The sequence below is a fragment of the Hemicordylus capensis genome, chromosome 5 (genome assembly GCF_027244095.1).
Source record: "Hemicordylus capensis ecotype Gifberg chromosome 5, rHemCap1.1.pri, whole genome shotgun sequence".
Taxonomy (NCBI): domain Eukaryota; kingdom Metazoa; phylum Chordata; class Lepidosauria; order Squamata; family Cordylidae; genus Hemicordylus; species Hemicordylus capensis.
In genome coordinates, this window is record NC_069661.1 from 150,081,971 (window position 1) to 150,099,349 (window position 17,379).

Below are 17,379 nucleotides of genomic sequence, written 5' to 3' on the forward strand. Positions count from 1 at the left end.
GGCCACCAAAAAAAAAATGGCCACCGTGCATGTTCAAATGGCCTCTGTGAGGCCCTAGGCCATGCCAGGCCTCGCAGAGGCCATTTGAGCATGCGTGGAGGCCATTTTGTTTTCAGCCATTTTTAAAATGTTTTTAAAAATGGCCACCGCACATGCTCAAATGGTCCCTGCGAGGCCCTAGAGGCCAGAGGGGGAGGGGAACCTTTGCAGACCCCTTCATGGCCTTTAGGAAGCCCCTCGAAGGGGCTACAGGTGAATTTTTTTTTAAAAAAACTAATATAATATAAGTCACTGTACACATATTCAGATTGGCACTATGTACAGAGAATCAGGGCTTGTGAATACTGAGCTGAAGCTTATGAGCTAGGATTGTATTCATTTGCTCTTACTTTGCTTCTTGTGATAAGTGAGTTAAATATGATGTCTTAATAATATGGCTATTAATGGTGAGTTTGTCTTTGAATCAGTGTGAAATGCTTAGTTTTAAGGCCCATTGGGAGTTTCCTGCTCTCTTTCTCTCATTTTAACTGTCTGAAATACTAGAATATATTCCAAGCAGTGACGCAGTTTACTCTGCATATCCTTTAATTATTTTCAGAGTATCTGGGAAAAGTCAAATTCTCCATTTATTTTTAAAACTTATGTAATAGTGATGCTACAGTGCATAGTAGAGAATTAGATAGGCACTTCTGTTTAGTTTTCCAAGTATACCTCCACATAGTATTTGGGTATTTCATGAGCTGCAGCATACTGAAATTTGTAGTTTTCCAGCATTTTTTGGTCTGGCTATGTCCACTGCCATATAGTTTTTGAAATATTAAAAGATTAACAAGCTTGACTTGTATTTTTCAGCTGATATTATGGTAAAGTTATCTGAAAGATGGGTGTCAGATGTCTGGACAGGGGGCGCAATTTCAGTGCTTGCCCTAGGCGCTATTGTCCCTAGATATGCCTCTGCATGCTATGGTGGGCATCCAGGGAACAACGGAGTCTAGGATTGATAAGGGGAAAGTACCTTCAGGGATTGTGCAGGACAGGAAACTAGAGAAACAATCAGCAGCAGTAACAGCAGAAAGCAGTGCAGGCCCAGTAATGCAATGAAGCAAAGTTGCAGGAACATTCACAAGCTTTGCAGGCTCACACTCTTAGCTGGTTCAAAATCTCATTGGCAATTGTTATAGCTGCTTCCCTCACAAACACAAAGTCATCTTATATAGATTTAACTAAGAGTTTATTCAGCAACAACTCCATTTTCTTCTCCTCCTTTCCCTTTCTGACTCCACCTGACATGGGCGCGGGGGGGTAATAACAATACCAATTGGGTGTACCAATCAGAAGACAGAGCAAAGAGATGCCAGAAATGGGGGCGGAAGACAAAGAGTGAGACCCCTGCTTACTATCTGTATTCCTAATGTTGCTAGTGGGAACTAGGACAAAAGGTGCAAACAGACGATGCAACTGGAGCTGCAACTCCAACAAAAGCAGCTGTCACTAGCCCTCTTCAGACTTTATGAATCATAACTGAGCACTGCTCATGAGTGGGGAAGCAGGGAGGACGTTCTGCCCCCTGCTGTCACTCATCCTCCCTGCACGCAACAGCCATGCTTACAGCACTGTTTGTCTGGAGGGGGACAGTGCCATAAACATCATGACTGGTGATCATCATGCTTACCTGTGGCACCTGTTGGAAGTGAAGGACTTTGCACTGTCTCTTGTCTCAGTGACATAGGAGGGCAGACTAGTGAGTCAGAGGGCTAGAGGGTCAAGACATTGGTCATCCCTTCTCTACTGCTCTGACACTATCCCTTTGGAATGTAGATTGCTACTCTTAGGGACTAACTTCCTTCCTTCCTGTTTTGCACTCCCTCCTTCCCTTCTCTTCCTGTTCCTTCTACCTTGCAACATGCAAGCTCCTCTCCCCTGCACCGTCCCAGAATCCATCTGCATCCAGCTAGCTAGCTAGATTAGAGATCCTAACTCCTCACTTTCCTATCTAGAATGGAGTTCTTTAATAAATGCCATATATATTGATTTGTAATTATGAACTGGCTCCAAGTTACTTTACTCTCAGCATACACGCATGCCTAACCAAATTCCGCTGTGTTGTGCCTCTGTGCACTCTGCTATAATGAGAAAGGGATTCTCTTACCAGAGAGAATTCCCAACAGCACCCAGGTTGCCAGCAGCCTCTTCTTCTTTCCTCGGGCATATTGCAAACTTTTTAAGGAATGTGAGGACAGTTACTTCTTGCAAAAGATCACAAGGGTCAGATTGGACCCAAACAGCTGCTCAGATGTGGAGAAAGCCACAGCTGGTGGGCTTTCTCCTTAGCCAGTGGGCTTTCTCCTGCATATTTCTCCTGTGCATTTGCTTAAAATAATGTATTCAGGTTGAAGGTTTTTGGATTTTTATTCACACACACACACAAACACACATCTTGATAAGTTTCTTAACAGGGGCTGAAATCCTGACTAGCACTGTGCTCAAGCAGCAGTGCCAGGATTAACTCTTTGCCTAGTTAACCCCTGCTAACTAGGCAAAGAGGCACTTTTTAAACATGGCGATTCTCTTTATTTAGCAGGGGGAGAGCAACTGGCCCTATCGACCCGCAGCACAGTACCCCTCCAGTGACTGTTGCTGGTGTCTATCTTATATTTCTTTTTAGATTGTGAGCCCTTTGGGGACAGGGATCCATCTTGTTTGTTTGTTATTTCTCTATGTAAACCACTTTGAACACTTTTGTTAAAAAATGGTATATAAATATTTGTTGAAATTTGAAGATCCAGAGTACCACTGTGTCGTTTTGTGCATGGGGGAAGCAGCAGTATTTGACAATCACTCCTACCTTATGAAGCCCCTTGTGCATCAGAAAAATATGTTCCAAAGGGCAGTGAAACCCTCAGGGACGTCTTTTTGGGACACACAGTGGGCTTCAGAGGGAAGGGGAAGTCAAAATGTTCATTTTGACGGTCATTGGACAGTCTCCCATGCAGAGGCATATCTAGGGACAATAGCGCCTAGGGCAAGCACTGAAATTGCGCCCCCTGTCCAAACACCTGACACGCATCTTTCAGATAACTTTACCATAATATCAGCTGAAAAATACAAGTCAAGCTTGTTAATCTTTTAATATTTCAAAAACTATATGGCAGTGGACATAGCCAGACCAAAAAATGCTGGAAAACTACAGCATACTACAGTATGCTGCAGCTCATGAAGTACCCAAATACTATGTGGAGGTATACTTGGAAAACTAAACAGAAGTGCCTATCTAATTCTCTACTATGCACTGTAGCATCACTATTACATAAGTTTTAAAAATAAATGGAGAATTTGACTTTTCCCAGATACTCTGAAAATAATTAAAGGATATGCAGAGTAAACTGCGTCACTGCTTGGAATATATTCTAGTATTTCAGACAGTTAAAATGAGAGAAAGAGAGCAAGAAACTCCCAATGGGCCTTAAAACTAAGCATTTCACACTGATTCAAAGACAAACTCACCATTAATAGCCATATTATTAAGACATCATATTCAACTCACTTATCACAAGAAGCAAAGTAAGAGCAAATGAATACAATCCTAGCTCATAAGCTTCAGCTCAGTATTCACAAGCCCTGATTCTCTGTACATAGTGCCAATCTGAATATGTGTACAGTGACTTATATTATATTAGTTTTTTTAAAAAAAAATTCACCTGTAGCCCCTTCGAGGGGCTTCCTAAAGGCCATGAGGGGTCTGCAAAGGTTCCCCTCCCCCTCTGGCCTCTAGGGCCTCGCAGGGACCATTTGAGCATGTGCGGTGGCCATTTTTAAAAATATTTTTTTTAAAAAATGGCTGAAAACAAAATGGCCTCCACGCGTGCTCAAATGGCTTCTGCGAGGCCTGGCATGGCCTAGGGCCTCACAGAGGCCATTTGAGCATGCATGGTGGCCATTTTGTTTTTGGTGGCCATTTTTTTATTTTTTTATTATTTTTAAAAATGGCGCCCCCCTTCAAGTGGCTCCCGGGGCACGTGCCCTGCCTGCCCCACACTAGATACGCCCCTGCTCCTACGAGTGCAATGGAGCAGCAGCAGTCTGGATGCTGACATGGATTCACATGTGCCTTGTCAGCATTGGTATCAACCAGTGTCTTTATGCCACCTTTACGCATTATATATTTTGTAAACATTCCTATGGCAAAATACATGTGTTGCTACATTGTATTCATGACAGAATCATGCCATCTTCTCCATAACTGGCCATTGATAGCCCCTGAAATAGCTTGATTGATTGTTTGGTCAATAAAAGATATTACAAAAACAGCAAAAAATGCTAGTGCTGTTTCCTTTAAAGGAAATTGAAGTGTGCTCCTTGGACTGCCATGTAATCATACTTGGAATCAGTGTCCTTGAAAGCATATTATGTGTACAAATAAGCCCTATTCACAAGTTACGTTCAATGCACAAACAATGGTACACTTCATATCTGTAGCCTGTGTTTGAGGGGCCTGTACTCAGGTCCACCTTTTAAATGAATCCATGTACAAGCATTCACAGAAAAATGTGTACATGTGTAGCATCTGTAAAATCTGAACATAATCTAACATCTGAATAGGGCTATAAATATAAAGAAAATCAGAATTTATCTGATGGCATTTTCAGCTCATTACAGAAAGGAGTGCTTACACATGCATTGTAGAATGTGGAGCTGGTTTTATCACCTTTTTGAGACAGAGGAAGCTACTTATGGATGTGGATTTTAAAACATCAGCACATGTGGTACAAGAAGTCCATATAGAGTTTTGTGACCCTTTCTTTGCATTTGTGCACCTTTTGGAAGTTTGGAACTCATGAAGCTATAAAACAAAGGGATTATTGAAAGAATAGTTGGTGCTTTTAGATTTTAGCCCATATGAAATATTAACATAATGGGTATTATTGGTTATTTTAATGTGTATGTATATGTGAATTTTGATGATTTTAAGGATTTATGTATTGATTTGAGTATATCTGTGGGTAATTCTAAAACAGTATATATTAAATATCCAGCAACTTTCATCCTTTGGTATGTTTTGAGAAAAATCCTTACAATATTAGGTTGCAGTGGAATGTGTCCCCTTAATGTCTTTTTACAGATTTATTTAATATTGCATACAGCAAAGGTTTTGTGTGGGTGGGTTCTTGTGGTGCAATATAGAGTTTCTATTGGACTCACCTAGGTCCTTCTTCTTTTTGTTGCCATTCTTTCACCTGAAACATGTCCTTTATTTTTATTTTTTTTGGGGGGGGGCTCTTTAAAAAGTTGAAAAACTTCTGCGGAGAGGGGTGGGAAAGTTGGCCTCATGACTGTAAACTATGAGAGCAGGTCCGCCCTTCCCCGTGCCAGGGATGCACCTAGGCAATTGGGGTGCTTCCAGCAGCCACCCTGCACACGCCACGCCATTTTTTTGTTTTTTGCATAATTCAAGCCACCATGGCATGTGTGTGGCTGAGGGGTGGGCCGGGGGGTGAGCTGAGCAGGACTTGCCTCCCACCCCCCGGTGGTGGTGACCGGAGTGACCACTTGGCCTGTCCATTCGGCCCAGAGGCTCTTGTTTACTGCGAGGTGCTACAGCGCACCAGTGCAGTTAAAATAGATTGCCACAAGCCCATGATGCCACGCGCTGGAGCACCTCGCAGTTATCAAGAGCCACTGGGCTGAATAGACAAGCCCAGCGGTCACTTCGGGCAACACCGGGGGAGCAGGTAGGCAAGTCTTGCTAAGCTCACTCCCCAGCTGCCACTCCTCGCTTAAATTATACAAAACAAAAACACCGGAGGTACGGTGTGGCGAGGCAGGCACAGGTGGTTGCAGGAGGAGCCCCCCCTGACCATTTGGAGTCTGCCCCTGGAGGCCATGGACCAGGGCCCCAATGTCTGGGGGTAAGAGCGCCTCTGCCCCCCCCGCCCTACCAACCAGTCAATCCTCAAGGAAAAACATTCTGAGCAAAAAACACTCTGAGCAAAGTGACTTTCAACAGCAACTGAGTGCTTCCGTATTTCTATGTGACACCTTTTTGCTTCCTGATAAAATAATATACTGGAGAGTAATTGCAGTGCTGTTGGTGGCGGCAGCAGCCAGAGGGGCAGGAAGTGAGGGGTACATACCAGCTGACAGAATGTCAACAAAACATTAAGCAAAAGCACTTCCAACAACAACATATGGTTTAACTATAGTGGCAGAAATAATAGCTGTAAGGAGGCAATCGCTAGAATGCCTAAAAATGTAAGAGTAGCATCTTTAGTGGGATTCATCCATCCCCTGTGGGGCCATGAGCTACCATGGTGGGTCTTTTGAGAGGACAGACTAGAGGAGGTCCCTTTGTCCAGTGTTCATATTAATGTGCAGTGCATCAAACTATGTGCAGCGGAAACTAAGATTTTGTACAGTTGGGCCTATTGAGTTTAATAAGGATGTGGGTTGTTTCCTAAGAAGAAACAGAGGGGGCGGGGATAATTGTTTGCTTTCCATTGTCATAACCTTATACAAAAAGTACATTGCAGCCTTCTGTTGCGCCCTCTCATTCTTTGTGGGCCATCTTCATTTTTTGTGCTTCCCCTCTTTCTTTGTCCTTCTTATTTCCCCTCCCTCCCTCTCGGTCACTTTCGATTCATTCGCCTTTTTCCTTCTGTAAGCAAATTCTGAAGGAAGGGGATGCTTGTGGGTAGGGGTGGGCTGCAGCCGCTGCTTGTGCAGTTGGACACAAAGTTTATAATAAACCTGCATGCTTCCTCTGTAACATGTAAGAATGCAAAGGCAACAGCCGCACCCACTGCATGTCCCCAGCATCTGGGATTTTCTGCCTGTGCACCTGGAAGTTCTCTATAGACATCATGACTAATAGCCACAGAGGGATCTCTCCTACTCCGTGAATGTTTCTAACCCCCTTTCAAGCCCATCTAAGCCAGTGGTCATCACCGCATCTAGAGGTGGTGAGTTCCACAAGTTAATTGGCTTTCTTTTTGTGTATTCTGAACAGACACGGGCCTCAGTGCTGAATGTGATTTAGAGGAATTTCCTAGCTAAAGGACTTCAGCAAGTGATTAGGTGGAAATCTAATCTAAGTGATTAGGTGGGAAATTAGCTGGGGACATGCAATGGATGTGGCTGTTGCCTTTGCCCTCTTACATGTTACAGAGGACTCATGCAAGGCTTATTATAAACTTTGTGTCCAACTGTACAAGCAGCAGCTGCAGCCCACCCCTATCCACAAGCATCTCCTTCCTTCAGAATTTGTTAACAGAAGGGGAAAGTCAAATGAATAGAAAGTGACATGTGGGGAGCAGGGAGGGCAGGACTGGGATGACTCGCCCCTGGTGGTCTGACACTTTGAGCTGCACCCCCAAGACCGTGTTTGGATTCAAACCAGAGCCAGCATGACCAGTAACAGTATCTTGTGACTTCACAGTCAGCCACAGAATTCTGCCCTCATGGTTCCCCTTGGAAACCTGCGAAGATTCTGCAGCAGGCTCACTTGGCAGCATTTTAGATTAGCTGAAGCATCTTCGATAAATTGGCTGTCTTCAGCTGTCAGTTTATTAGCAGCTTAGCAGCTTGTCAAGATGGGTGGCTGTTGGTCATGTGTGGCCTGCAGGTAAGTCTCTGGCATGGTGGGTGAAGCAAAATCTAATGGCGGTGTGGACTTGGTTTTTAAAGATGCCCTTCCGTTGTTTTAGCCTGTCTGGGCAGAGAACTGAAGCCTAGCCTGCTGTGTTCACACGTGGTTGTGCTCCCTGTGGGAACTTCAGTGGTCACAAGTTCACCACCACTATTCACACCACACAGCTTCTCCTTGAAATGTAGGTGGCCCTCAAAGGTCACCTGCTTGCCTGATTTCCACTGTGTTTCTTAAGCTTGGAGGTCCTAGACTGGTGAAGCTGTATCACTCAGGAGCTACTGGCTGGCTCCTGTGGGCCCACTTGGGGGGTTGTGGGGAAATCCTGCCCACCAGTTGAAGCTGACTCCAAAAGCTGCCCCCCAGCACCCCCATGTTATTTCCAAGAACATGCCTAACCTTTTCTTCTTTCATGTTCCCATAGGTCTCACCCAGAGGCAGAACCAAAGTGAGTTGCTCTCTTCTCTACCCTTGACTCCTCTTAATGCTTTTGGCTCTGGTGTGGCCAGCTGAAGGGATGGGGGGGGGGGAGTGATGAGGGGGAGGTGTTCAGACATAGCCCAAAACCAGGTGTGGCATATATTGCCTCATCAAGGTGAGCCCATCTCCTTTCCATGTTCAGAATGGCAATAATTGGCTGCTGAATCAAATGCCAATTTCATCAGCTGTCCCATTGATACCTTTGGCAGGCTGCCTCCCTCCTATTTAAAACACAAAACAGCAGGTATGTGTCCCTTTGGGGGGGGGACTTCTTAAAAAGTGGGGAAACTACACTGGAGAGGGGTGGGAAAGCTGGCCTCATGACTGTGAACTACGAGAGCAGGCCCACCCCCTGCCCCGCCACAACCAGTCAATCCTCAATGAAAAATACTCTGAGCAAAATGCAGTGAGTGACATTCAACGGCAATTACATTCACTGCTCCCAACTATGGAATCATCCAAAATTAGCAGGGCCAGCTAGAAGGATTAGGGGAGAGGACATACTTGGCTGCATGTGAATTAAAATTAGAGGGAGGGCACATACTAGTAATACCCCTAGTGATACTGGGGGAGGAGACCCTCTCTTTCCTGTGATTTGCTACTAAGAATATTTCTCCTTATCTCTGCAGGGATGAAGATGAAGAAGGGGCACTGACAGGTACGTGGATGATGAGAGTGCCTGCTTCTCCTCAGGGCTCCCCAGCCCCCCAGGGAAAGCCTCCTTGGAGAACTGTTTCTCTTAGACAGTGGAGAGAGATGGGCAAACATCCATCTGATGGATGGATAGCAGGAGGGCAGGTTCAGCCACCTCTATCCTTTGCTGTTGATGCAGCCTAAAGTGTTAGAGGAGACTGGGGGGGGGGCTCTGTGAGTCACATCAAGCTATCCTCCATTCGTGGAGGAGATGGGGAAAGGGCTGTGGCAGCAGGCAGGTAGGTTTGGTCATTCTCCTTTAGAGGTTGTGCACTTTTGAAAAAGTCCTGCGAGAACCCTTTGCCCACACCCATCCCCAAAACACCCAGCCCCTCTGGGTCTTTTTCTCCCTGACTTCAAGAAGAGGAAGCTAATTATTTCCAAAGTATCTCATTTTTTGACAATTACATGGGTCAAGATGGAATTGGAGGATCACCTGAAAACAAGGGCAACATTTCCTGGCCAATGTGCTCTGAGCTTGGTCCAAAGAGACTCTTTCTTTCTCCGACCACAGTTTTCTACCTCTAGGAGCCAGGCCCGCATTCCTGAGATCACAGCTATGCTTCCTGCTTATGGCATCCATGCAGACTTTCAAGACCCCCCACCCCACTAGGCCAAGAGGCTGTAACTGGGGGTTGGTTCGTGAACCAGAGATAGTCCATGTCAACCATCAGCTCCCATTCTGCTCAAAGGAGAAGCTTCTTTCCTCACACAGAAGGGAGAGTCCATAGCCCAGTAGTGGAACAATTGCTTTGCATGCACAAGGTCTCCTGTTGAGACTTCATCATCTTCTGTTAAAGGATCTTAGCTAGCTAGGAAAGGCCTCTGCCCAAGAGTGGCTGCCAGCCAGAGTAGGGCAAAGAGAGCCAAGAGTATGACTTGGTAGAAGGCAGCTGCACTTTTACAGGTATGTACAGCAGACAGAGCCTGGCCATTGCACTACCTTCTGAAGTGTACTTGGTGAGGGCTGTCTTGCCAGTCAGTGCTATGCAATGTACTCCTCTTCATTCCTTGCTTGGTTCCTTGGGTGGCCCACGTCACCCACAATCCTAGGCTACTTCCCAGGTGGCTAACCTAGGCAGAAAAGGGAGGCCATTTCTATCAGGCCTAAGAGCCACAATCATTTCCTGATTTCTGCTTTATTTCCTCTCTTTCAGGTCATCCCAGAAACCCAACCCATGTTGCACCATTTTCTGGGGGACTCCCCAATGTTTTGGGGGACACTCTGGGAAAAGAGCTCATTGAGGAACCCTCCATGCCAGAACCCCTTCCAGCACCTCGCATCACCAATGACATCCTGGGGGAAGAGCTCACTGAGGAACCCTCCATGCCAGAACCCCTTCCAGCACCTCGCATCACCAATGATATCATGGGGGAAGCGCTCAATGAGGAAGCCTCCATGACAGAACATCTTCCAACACCTCGCATGACCAATGACAAACTGGGGGAAGAGCTCACTGAGGAACCCTCCATGCCAGAACCTCTTCCAGCACCTCGTATCACCAACAACATCCTGGGGGAAGAGCTCACTGAGGAACCTTCCATGCCAGAACCTCTTCCAGCACCTTGTATCACCAACGACATCCTGGGGGAAGAGCTCACTGAGGAACCCTCTGTGACAGAACCCCTTCCAGCACCTCGCATGACCAATGATATCCTGGGGGAAGCGCTCATTGAGGAACCCTCCATGCCAGAACATCTTCCAGCACCTCGTATCACCAACAACATCCTGGGGGAAGAGCTCACTGAGGAACCCTCAGTGACAAAACGCCTTCCAGCAACTCACATCACCAATGACATAATGGGGGAAGAGCTCACTGAGGAACCCTCCATGCCAGAACCTCTTCCAGCACCTTGCATCACCAATGACATCATGGGGGAAGAGCTCACTGAGGAACCCTCCGTGACAGAACCCCTTCCAGCACCTCGCATCACCAATGACATTATGGGGGAAGCGCTCATTGAGGAACCCTCAGTGCCAGAAGCCCCTTCCAGCACCTCACATCACCAATGACATCCAGGGGGAAAAGCTCACTGAGGTACCCTCCATGCCAGAACCCCTTCCAGCAACTCACATCACCAATGACATCCTGGGGGAAGAGCTCACTGAGGAACCCTCCATGCCAAAACCTCTTCCAGCATCTCACATCACCAATGACATCCTGGGGGAAGCACTCACTGAGGAACCCTCCATGCCAGAACCACTTCCAGCACCTCACATGACCAATGACATCCTGGGGGAAGAGCTCACTGAGGAACCCTCCATGCCAGAACTCCTGCCAGGAACACACATCACCAATGACATCATGGGGGAAGAGCCCATTGAGGAACCCTCCATGCCAACACCACTTCCAGCAACTCACATCACCAACGACATCCTGGGGGAAGAGCTCACTGAGGAACCCTCTGTGCCAGAACCTCTTCCAGCAACTCACATCACCAATGACATCCTGGGGGAAGAGCTCACTGAGGAACCCTCTGTGCCAGAACCTCTTCCAGCAACTCAAATCACCAATGACATCCTTGGTGAAGAGCTCACTGAGGAACCCTCCATGCCAAAACCACTTCCAGCAACTCACATCACCAATGACATCCTGGGGGAAGAACCCATTGAGGAACCCTCCGTGCCAGAACCTCTTCCAGCAACTCACATCACCAATGACATCCTGGGGGAAGAGCTCACTGAGGAACCCTCCATGCCAGAACCACTTCCAGCAGCTCACATCACCAATGACATCCTTGGTGAAGAGCTCACTGAGGAACCCTCCATGCCAGAACCTCTTCCAGCAACTCACATCACCAATGACATCCTGGGGGAAGCGCTCACTGAGGAACCCTCCATGCCAGAACCACTTCCAGCACCTCACATGACCAATGACATCCTGGGGGAAGAGCTCACTGAGGAGCCCTCCATGCCAGAACTCCTGCCAGCAACACACATGACCAATGACATCATGGAGAAAGAGCCCATTGAGGAACCCTCCATGCCAACACCACTTCCAGCAACTCACATCACCAACGACATCCTGGGGGAAGCGCTCACTGAGGAACCATCTATGCCAGAACCACTTCCAGCACCTCGCATAACCAATGACATCCTGGGGGAAGCGCTCACTGAGGAACCCTCCATGCCAGAACCACTTCCAGCACCTCACATGACCAATGACATCCTGGGGGAAGAGCTCACTGAGGAGCCCTCCATGCCAGAACTCCTGCCAGCAACACACATGACCAATGACATCATGGAGAAAGAGCCCATTGAGGAACCCTCCATGCCAACACCACTTCCAGCAACTCACATCACCAATGACATCCTGGGGGAAGAGCTCATTGAGGAACCATCTATGCCAGAACCACTTCCAGCACCTCGCATAACTAATGACATCCTGGGGGAAGAGCCAATTGAGGAACCCTCCATGCCAACAGCACTTCCAGCAACTCACATCACCAACAACATCCTGGGGGAAGAGCTCACTGAGGAACCCTCCGTGCCAGAACCTCTTCCAGCAACTCACATCACCAATGACATCCTGGGGGAAGAGCTCACTGAGGAACCCTCCATGCCAGAACCTCTTCCAGCAACTCACATCACCAATGACATACCTCAGTGCCAGGTCCTTCCATCCTCACAGACACTCCAAAGGAAGCAGCTTCTGTGTCAGAGCCCTTACTAGAGCCTTCCATTGCTTATAATTATCTTCAGCAAGATGTAGAACTCCTCAAAGGGTTACAGCATGACGATCTCCAGCAGTGTAAGTATTGCGACACCTCAGAAACCTTTTGCATATACACCCAGCACAAAGATCAGCTGCAGTTTTGATACCCAGCCCAGATGATGGACTAAGCCCTAACACTGCCCTTTTTGCAAGTCACCAGCACTCAGCCTGGTCAGCACATACAACATTTGTTCCTTTTTGTTCTCTTTTTGCAGAACTGAGGGTTCGCCGCATTTCCCAACAGTTCCCTCGTTCTCTCCGGGCCATCAACCTGAAAATTGGACACATGCGTACAAGGCTCATCCACAGTGAAGTTTGGCTGCAGTGGTGGGAAAGGGAAGGTATGTTCTCAGCATGCCCCTGAAATTGCTGCTGGGCTAAGAACGGCTCTTTTGTTTATTTCATGTTGAAATGCTTGATCTGAGTCTGCATCTAAGGTTTCAGGGGGGAGGCCTGTGAGTGGGTTGTCGGTGCTTGCTGAAGTGTTACTTCGTTTTCTGTCTTTCATGTGTCCAAGCTCCAGTGCCTGTAATCCAAGCAGCTTCTCAGAGTGAGCAGTGAGGGCAAGTGATGGTGGGTGTGGTAGGATGTCAGCCTTTGCAGCTGACCTCCTGCTGCTTCTTCTCTCTTCCAGATGTTCCTGCAGACCCTGCTGCACTTCTCCAGTCCTCAGGGTCTCATTCATCATTGTCTTCTGCCTCCCTTGAGGTTGCCTCCATCCCACCCTCCACCTCCACCTCTTCCCTCCTCCTGCATCCCTCTCCACCTCCTCCTCCTTCCCCACCTCCTCTGGAGCCGGACCTCAGCAATGTGAAGGAAACTCTGCAGAGTTTGGCAGAGATGCAGGTCCATCAGCTGCGTGACCGTAAGTCTCACAGAGGCAGCACTCCATAACCTCTACCTTTTCCATCCTCATTGTGATTTTACAATCTAAAAAACTTATAGTCTAAAAACAGAGGCAGGGATACAATAGAAGAAGTAGAGGGAAGCTGAGGTGGGGGCAAGTGGGGGCAAGATGTGTATGTATTTCAGCTGCACCTCCTTAGGACCAGGGAGACCCAGGTTTGAATTCTCATCCAGTCGTGAAACTCTCTGGGTGACTTTGGGCCAGTCACTTGTCCCACAGCCTAACTTACCTCTTAGGGTTATTGTGAGGAAAAAATAACCATGTATAAACCTCCCTGAGTTGCTTGAGGAAGAGCAGAATATGAATGCTAAAAGGAAAACAAATATCAGCCCTTTTGAGTTTAAGCTGAGATGAAACAGGAAACCAAGGAGGATGATATACAATTGTGCATATTGCAAATCCTCCTTATACTGTCATCTATGTACATGGGCAAAAGTTCCCTGCCACCAGGAGCATACAGTCTAAAGTTTGGCTTTGGAGAGAGAAGTGAGGAAGAGGAGGAATGGGAGAGGAAAACATAAGGGGCATTCAATTCAAGCCGATGGAGCTGCCTCTACTGAGGCATTTCGCCAAAGGCTGCGCAGTGGGTTTTCAGGTATCATTGGAGGGATAGGAGAGAGACGAGGGGCCACATCTGAGTGGCTGTTCCAGACCCAAGGGTCACCGAGAGGGAAGAGGAAGAGTTGTTTTAGAGAGCAGGAGACCTTCAGGTGGCTCCTGAAGACAGGGAAGCGGGAAGAGCAAAAATCAACCTGATGAGGTGCAAGTTCACCGGGGGGGGGGGGGTACATAGCCATGGAGGGTTTTCAAGACAGAGAGGAAGAGTCTGTGTTGGGCATGGAAGCGGACTAGAAGTCCGTGCAGGGACTGACATGGTGGAGGACAGGCCCCTTCACCCTGTTTGTTTTCTCTCCTTCAAGGCCAAAGAGACCTCCACAGCTGCCAGGAATGCTTACAAAGCTTCAAGGCACTGAGGGGACAATTGAGGCGGCTAAGGAGCAGACTGGCCAGGGTAGAAGCCACTATGGGGATCGTGGTTCCTCCAAGGGAGCTGGACGTTGCTGAGGAAGAAGGGGAAGGCAAATTAAAAGAGACAACTGTGCTACTATTTACATAAGTAGCAATAAAATGCTGTGTATATATTTTTTAAAAATTAAATATTTGTTTTAATAGGATGTAGAGATAGAACAGCAATAAAACTAGCATATTTATTGTTTAAAAATGTTTTATTTTAAAGAAAATACATTTGTCTTGCTTTGAATACTCTTTGGGTAGAGTTGGGTAAAAAGGTCTTTGGGTCAAACTCAGCTACAGAAAAGACTCTCTTGGCCAGTCCACTCAGGGCCAAGAGATGTTTGAGAGGTTCAAGATGTAGCTCAAGATAGACAGTTCCTTGCCAGGAGGCTCATACAGAGCTTGTCTGCCCCAACATGTATGGCTAGGAGGCTGGATTTTGGCTCTGAAGAGGGATCTGCCCCGTGTGGAAGAGGATGGAATGGTGATGCAGAAGAGGAAGCTTGATTTAGGGCAGGGCTGCACAACTCCAGCCCTCCAGCTGCTGTTTAGCTACAGTTCCCATCAACCCTGACTATTGGCTACTGCGACTACTGGGGACTATGGGAGCTGTAATCAAACAACAGCTGGAAGGCCCAAGTTCGAGGCCAAATGTTATTCTCCAGCCCTCTTATTTTCCACCAAGAGCCAAAGCAGCAGCTGGAGGCTTAGATCCAGGCGGAGTCAAACTGAGTGACTGATTTGACCCTGGGGGAACAGCTAGGAGGTGGCACCTCCATTTCCTTTGCAGGAAGAAAAACCGTGGGGGTGGCTCTCTGTAGAGCATGACAGGAAAGAAACAAAAAAGGCAGCCTCCATATCAGGCCACCTCACAGGACCTTCCAGCCTTGCTTGTACTCTGGCAGAAGAACCCAAGGAGACCACCTTTATATCATGAGAGCTCTGTATCAGACCTCCACCCAGGGCAATCCATCCCTGCTGATACGTCAGGGAAAGAGAATGAAGAGGCCCCCTACATAGCAGGCCTCCTCCCAAATGCAGGATCAGCAATGAGATTAGACCTTTAGCCTCCAGGCTGTTTTTCTGCCGGAGAAGAGAGAAGAAGGAAAGCCTGAAAGAGAGCACTTGTCACTGCAGATGTTAGATTTGATACGACAATGAAATAAGACAGCAATGCAGGGACCACTGCATTAGCTACACAACTCAGTGGTCGAATGCCTGTCCTTGACCATCTCTAACAGCCCTTAAAGATGGTCAAGTGTAAGGACAAGAATATGTTTGCTCTTGAGGCTCATTGTGCATGCACTGAGAAGAATCATTAGAATCAACAGAAGATGCCTTCTTAATGGGATACATTGGGCTGAGTGTTTGCACCTAGAACAACACATCACCATGGGAGTGCTGTGCCCATGAATGCAGTAATGCAAAGAGGTGATGTTTCAGACAAATAGTGCGCCTGATTTAGACAGCTCTAGGCAACAAGCTTGATACTCTGGCAATGATTCAGGAATATCATCCAATCTTCAATGTCAGTTTCCTTTTAAAAGTGAAGAGAGAGTTTCTGTAATCCTGACACCATTATTACATTTTATTAACATTATGCTAATGGATGGTCATACATTGATTTTCTTAAAAGGATTCAATTTCCTGGCCAGAGTGACCAATGTCTAGTCTACTAATTGTTTTAACTTAAGAGAAATAAACAGCTCCAGGAGATATGACTGTTTTGGATGCCCCTTAATAAAAATGGAACTACTTTTATAGAATTTCCTTATTTTGCCAAGACCAGATGGCTGAATTTTGAAAGCACATTTAGCAAATAGTCTCTCTCTCTCTCTTTTCTTCTAATAGTTCATATCTGTATCAATATATGCCAGCCCAGGGCCAACTCCAAAAGTAAATGGGATATTTGGCCCAGGGGTTGGGGAGCCAACAAAACAGCAGCTGAAAGTCCCTTGCTGTTGCCTAGCAACTGATACACATCCCTTTGCCTTGGCTCAGCCAAATTGCCAAATCAGATCTCAACCTGGATATCACAAGCCACTGCACACCTAACCATGACAGTGCCTGCAACGAGGCAAGAAAGGATGCATCTTGTCAAGAGAAAGGCACACCAGCTGCATTCAAGGGTGGAACTTGGGGGGGGGGCAGCCAGGGCACTTCCCCGAGGCGCCACTGAGGAGGGGGTGCCACACCAGTTCCTGCCACCCCCACCCCATTGCCCACCGGCCCGGCCCCAGGGCCCCTCAGCCACTTGCCATCCTGCTTGCCTTGCCCTCCGGCTCTGGCCTAGGATCCGAGCGGCCTGCAAACTGCAGAGAGCTCTTCTTCTCTCCCCGCCTCTCAGCTGATTGGAAGGTGGGCGGGGCTTCCAGAGAGGCCTCCGTGTAGGCCTCCCTGAAGCCTGGACTTGGCATTCCCCAGCAAGCCAGGAAGGAGGCAGGATGGAAGAGTTCTCTGCAGCAGACTCTCTGCCCAGACCATCCAACACAGCTTTTGCAAGGTAGACTGTGAATTCCTTTTTGTGGTTACCCTCCCCTCACCCCAGGTATATAGGGATCTGCTTGCCATAGGGCTTTGATGGGGGCGGGGGAGACCGAGAAGTCTCTGAATATTTAATTTAAAACAGATTGAAAAATTTCTGGCTTTAAATTTCTGGCTTTTTACTATCTAAAAAGGCCTGTTGCTTGTTTCATGGCAGAAAATTACAAAAACTTCTGGAACAAACAATATTATATTCATTCATCCTCTATAATAAAGTCCCTGGGTGTGCGCCCGTGTCTTCCGGTGTCTGTGCCCGTGTCTCCCTCGGCCGTTGGCACCAGGAGGCCATGTTGGCCAGTTGTTCGCCCGGCCGCGGAAAGGCCAGAGGCGGCCACTGGGAGGGCAGAGGCGGCGGCGGGTCCAGCCCGGCCGCAGGGATAAGAGAG

At 47.5% G+C, this 17,379-nt stretch overlaps 2 protein-coding genes across 9 annotated transcripts in view; one reads left to right on the plus strand and one right to left on the minus strand.

Annotated features, from left to right (window-relative positions):
* The window catches only part of RELN (reelin), a 554,313-nt gene that overhangs the window by 46,389 nt on the left and 490,545 nt on the right, over window positions 1–17,379 (minus strand). The gene's annotated exons all lie outside the window — the stretch shown is intronic.
* LOC128326311 (diacylglycerol kinase kappa-like) lies at window positions 7,482–10,965 on the plus strand. Its single transcript, XM_053252922.1, has 4 exons — window positions 7,482–7,618; window positions 8,064–8,087; window positions 8,749–8,777; window positions 9,970–10,965. Exons 1-4 carry the CDS (start codon window positions 7,587–7,589, stop codon window positions 10,824–10,826), a joined length of 942 nt encoding a protein of 313 aa, XP_053108897.1. The 5' UTR covers window positions 7,482–7,586; the 3' UTR covers window positions 10,827–10,965.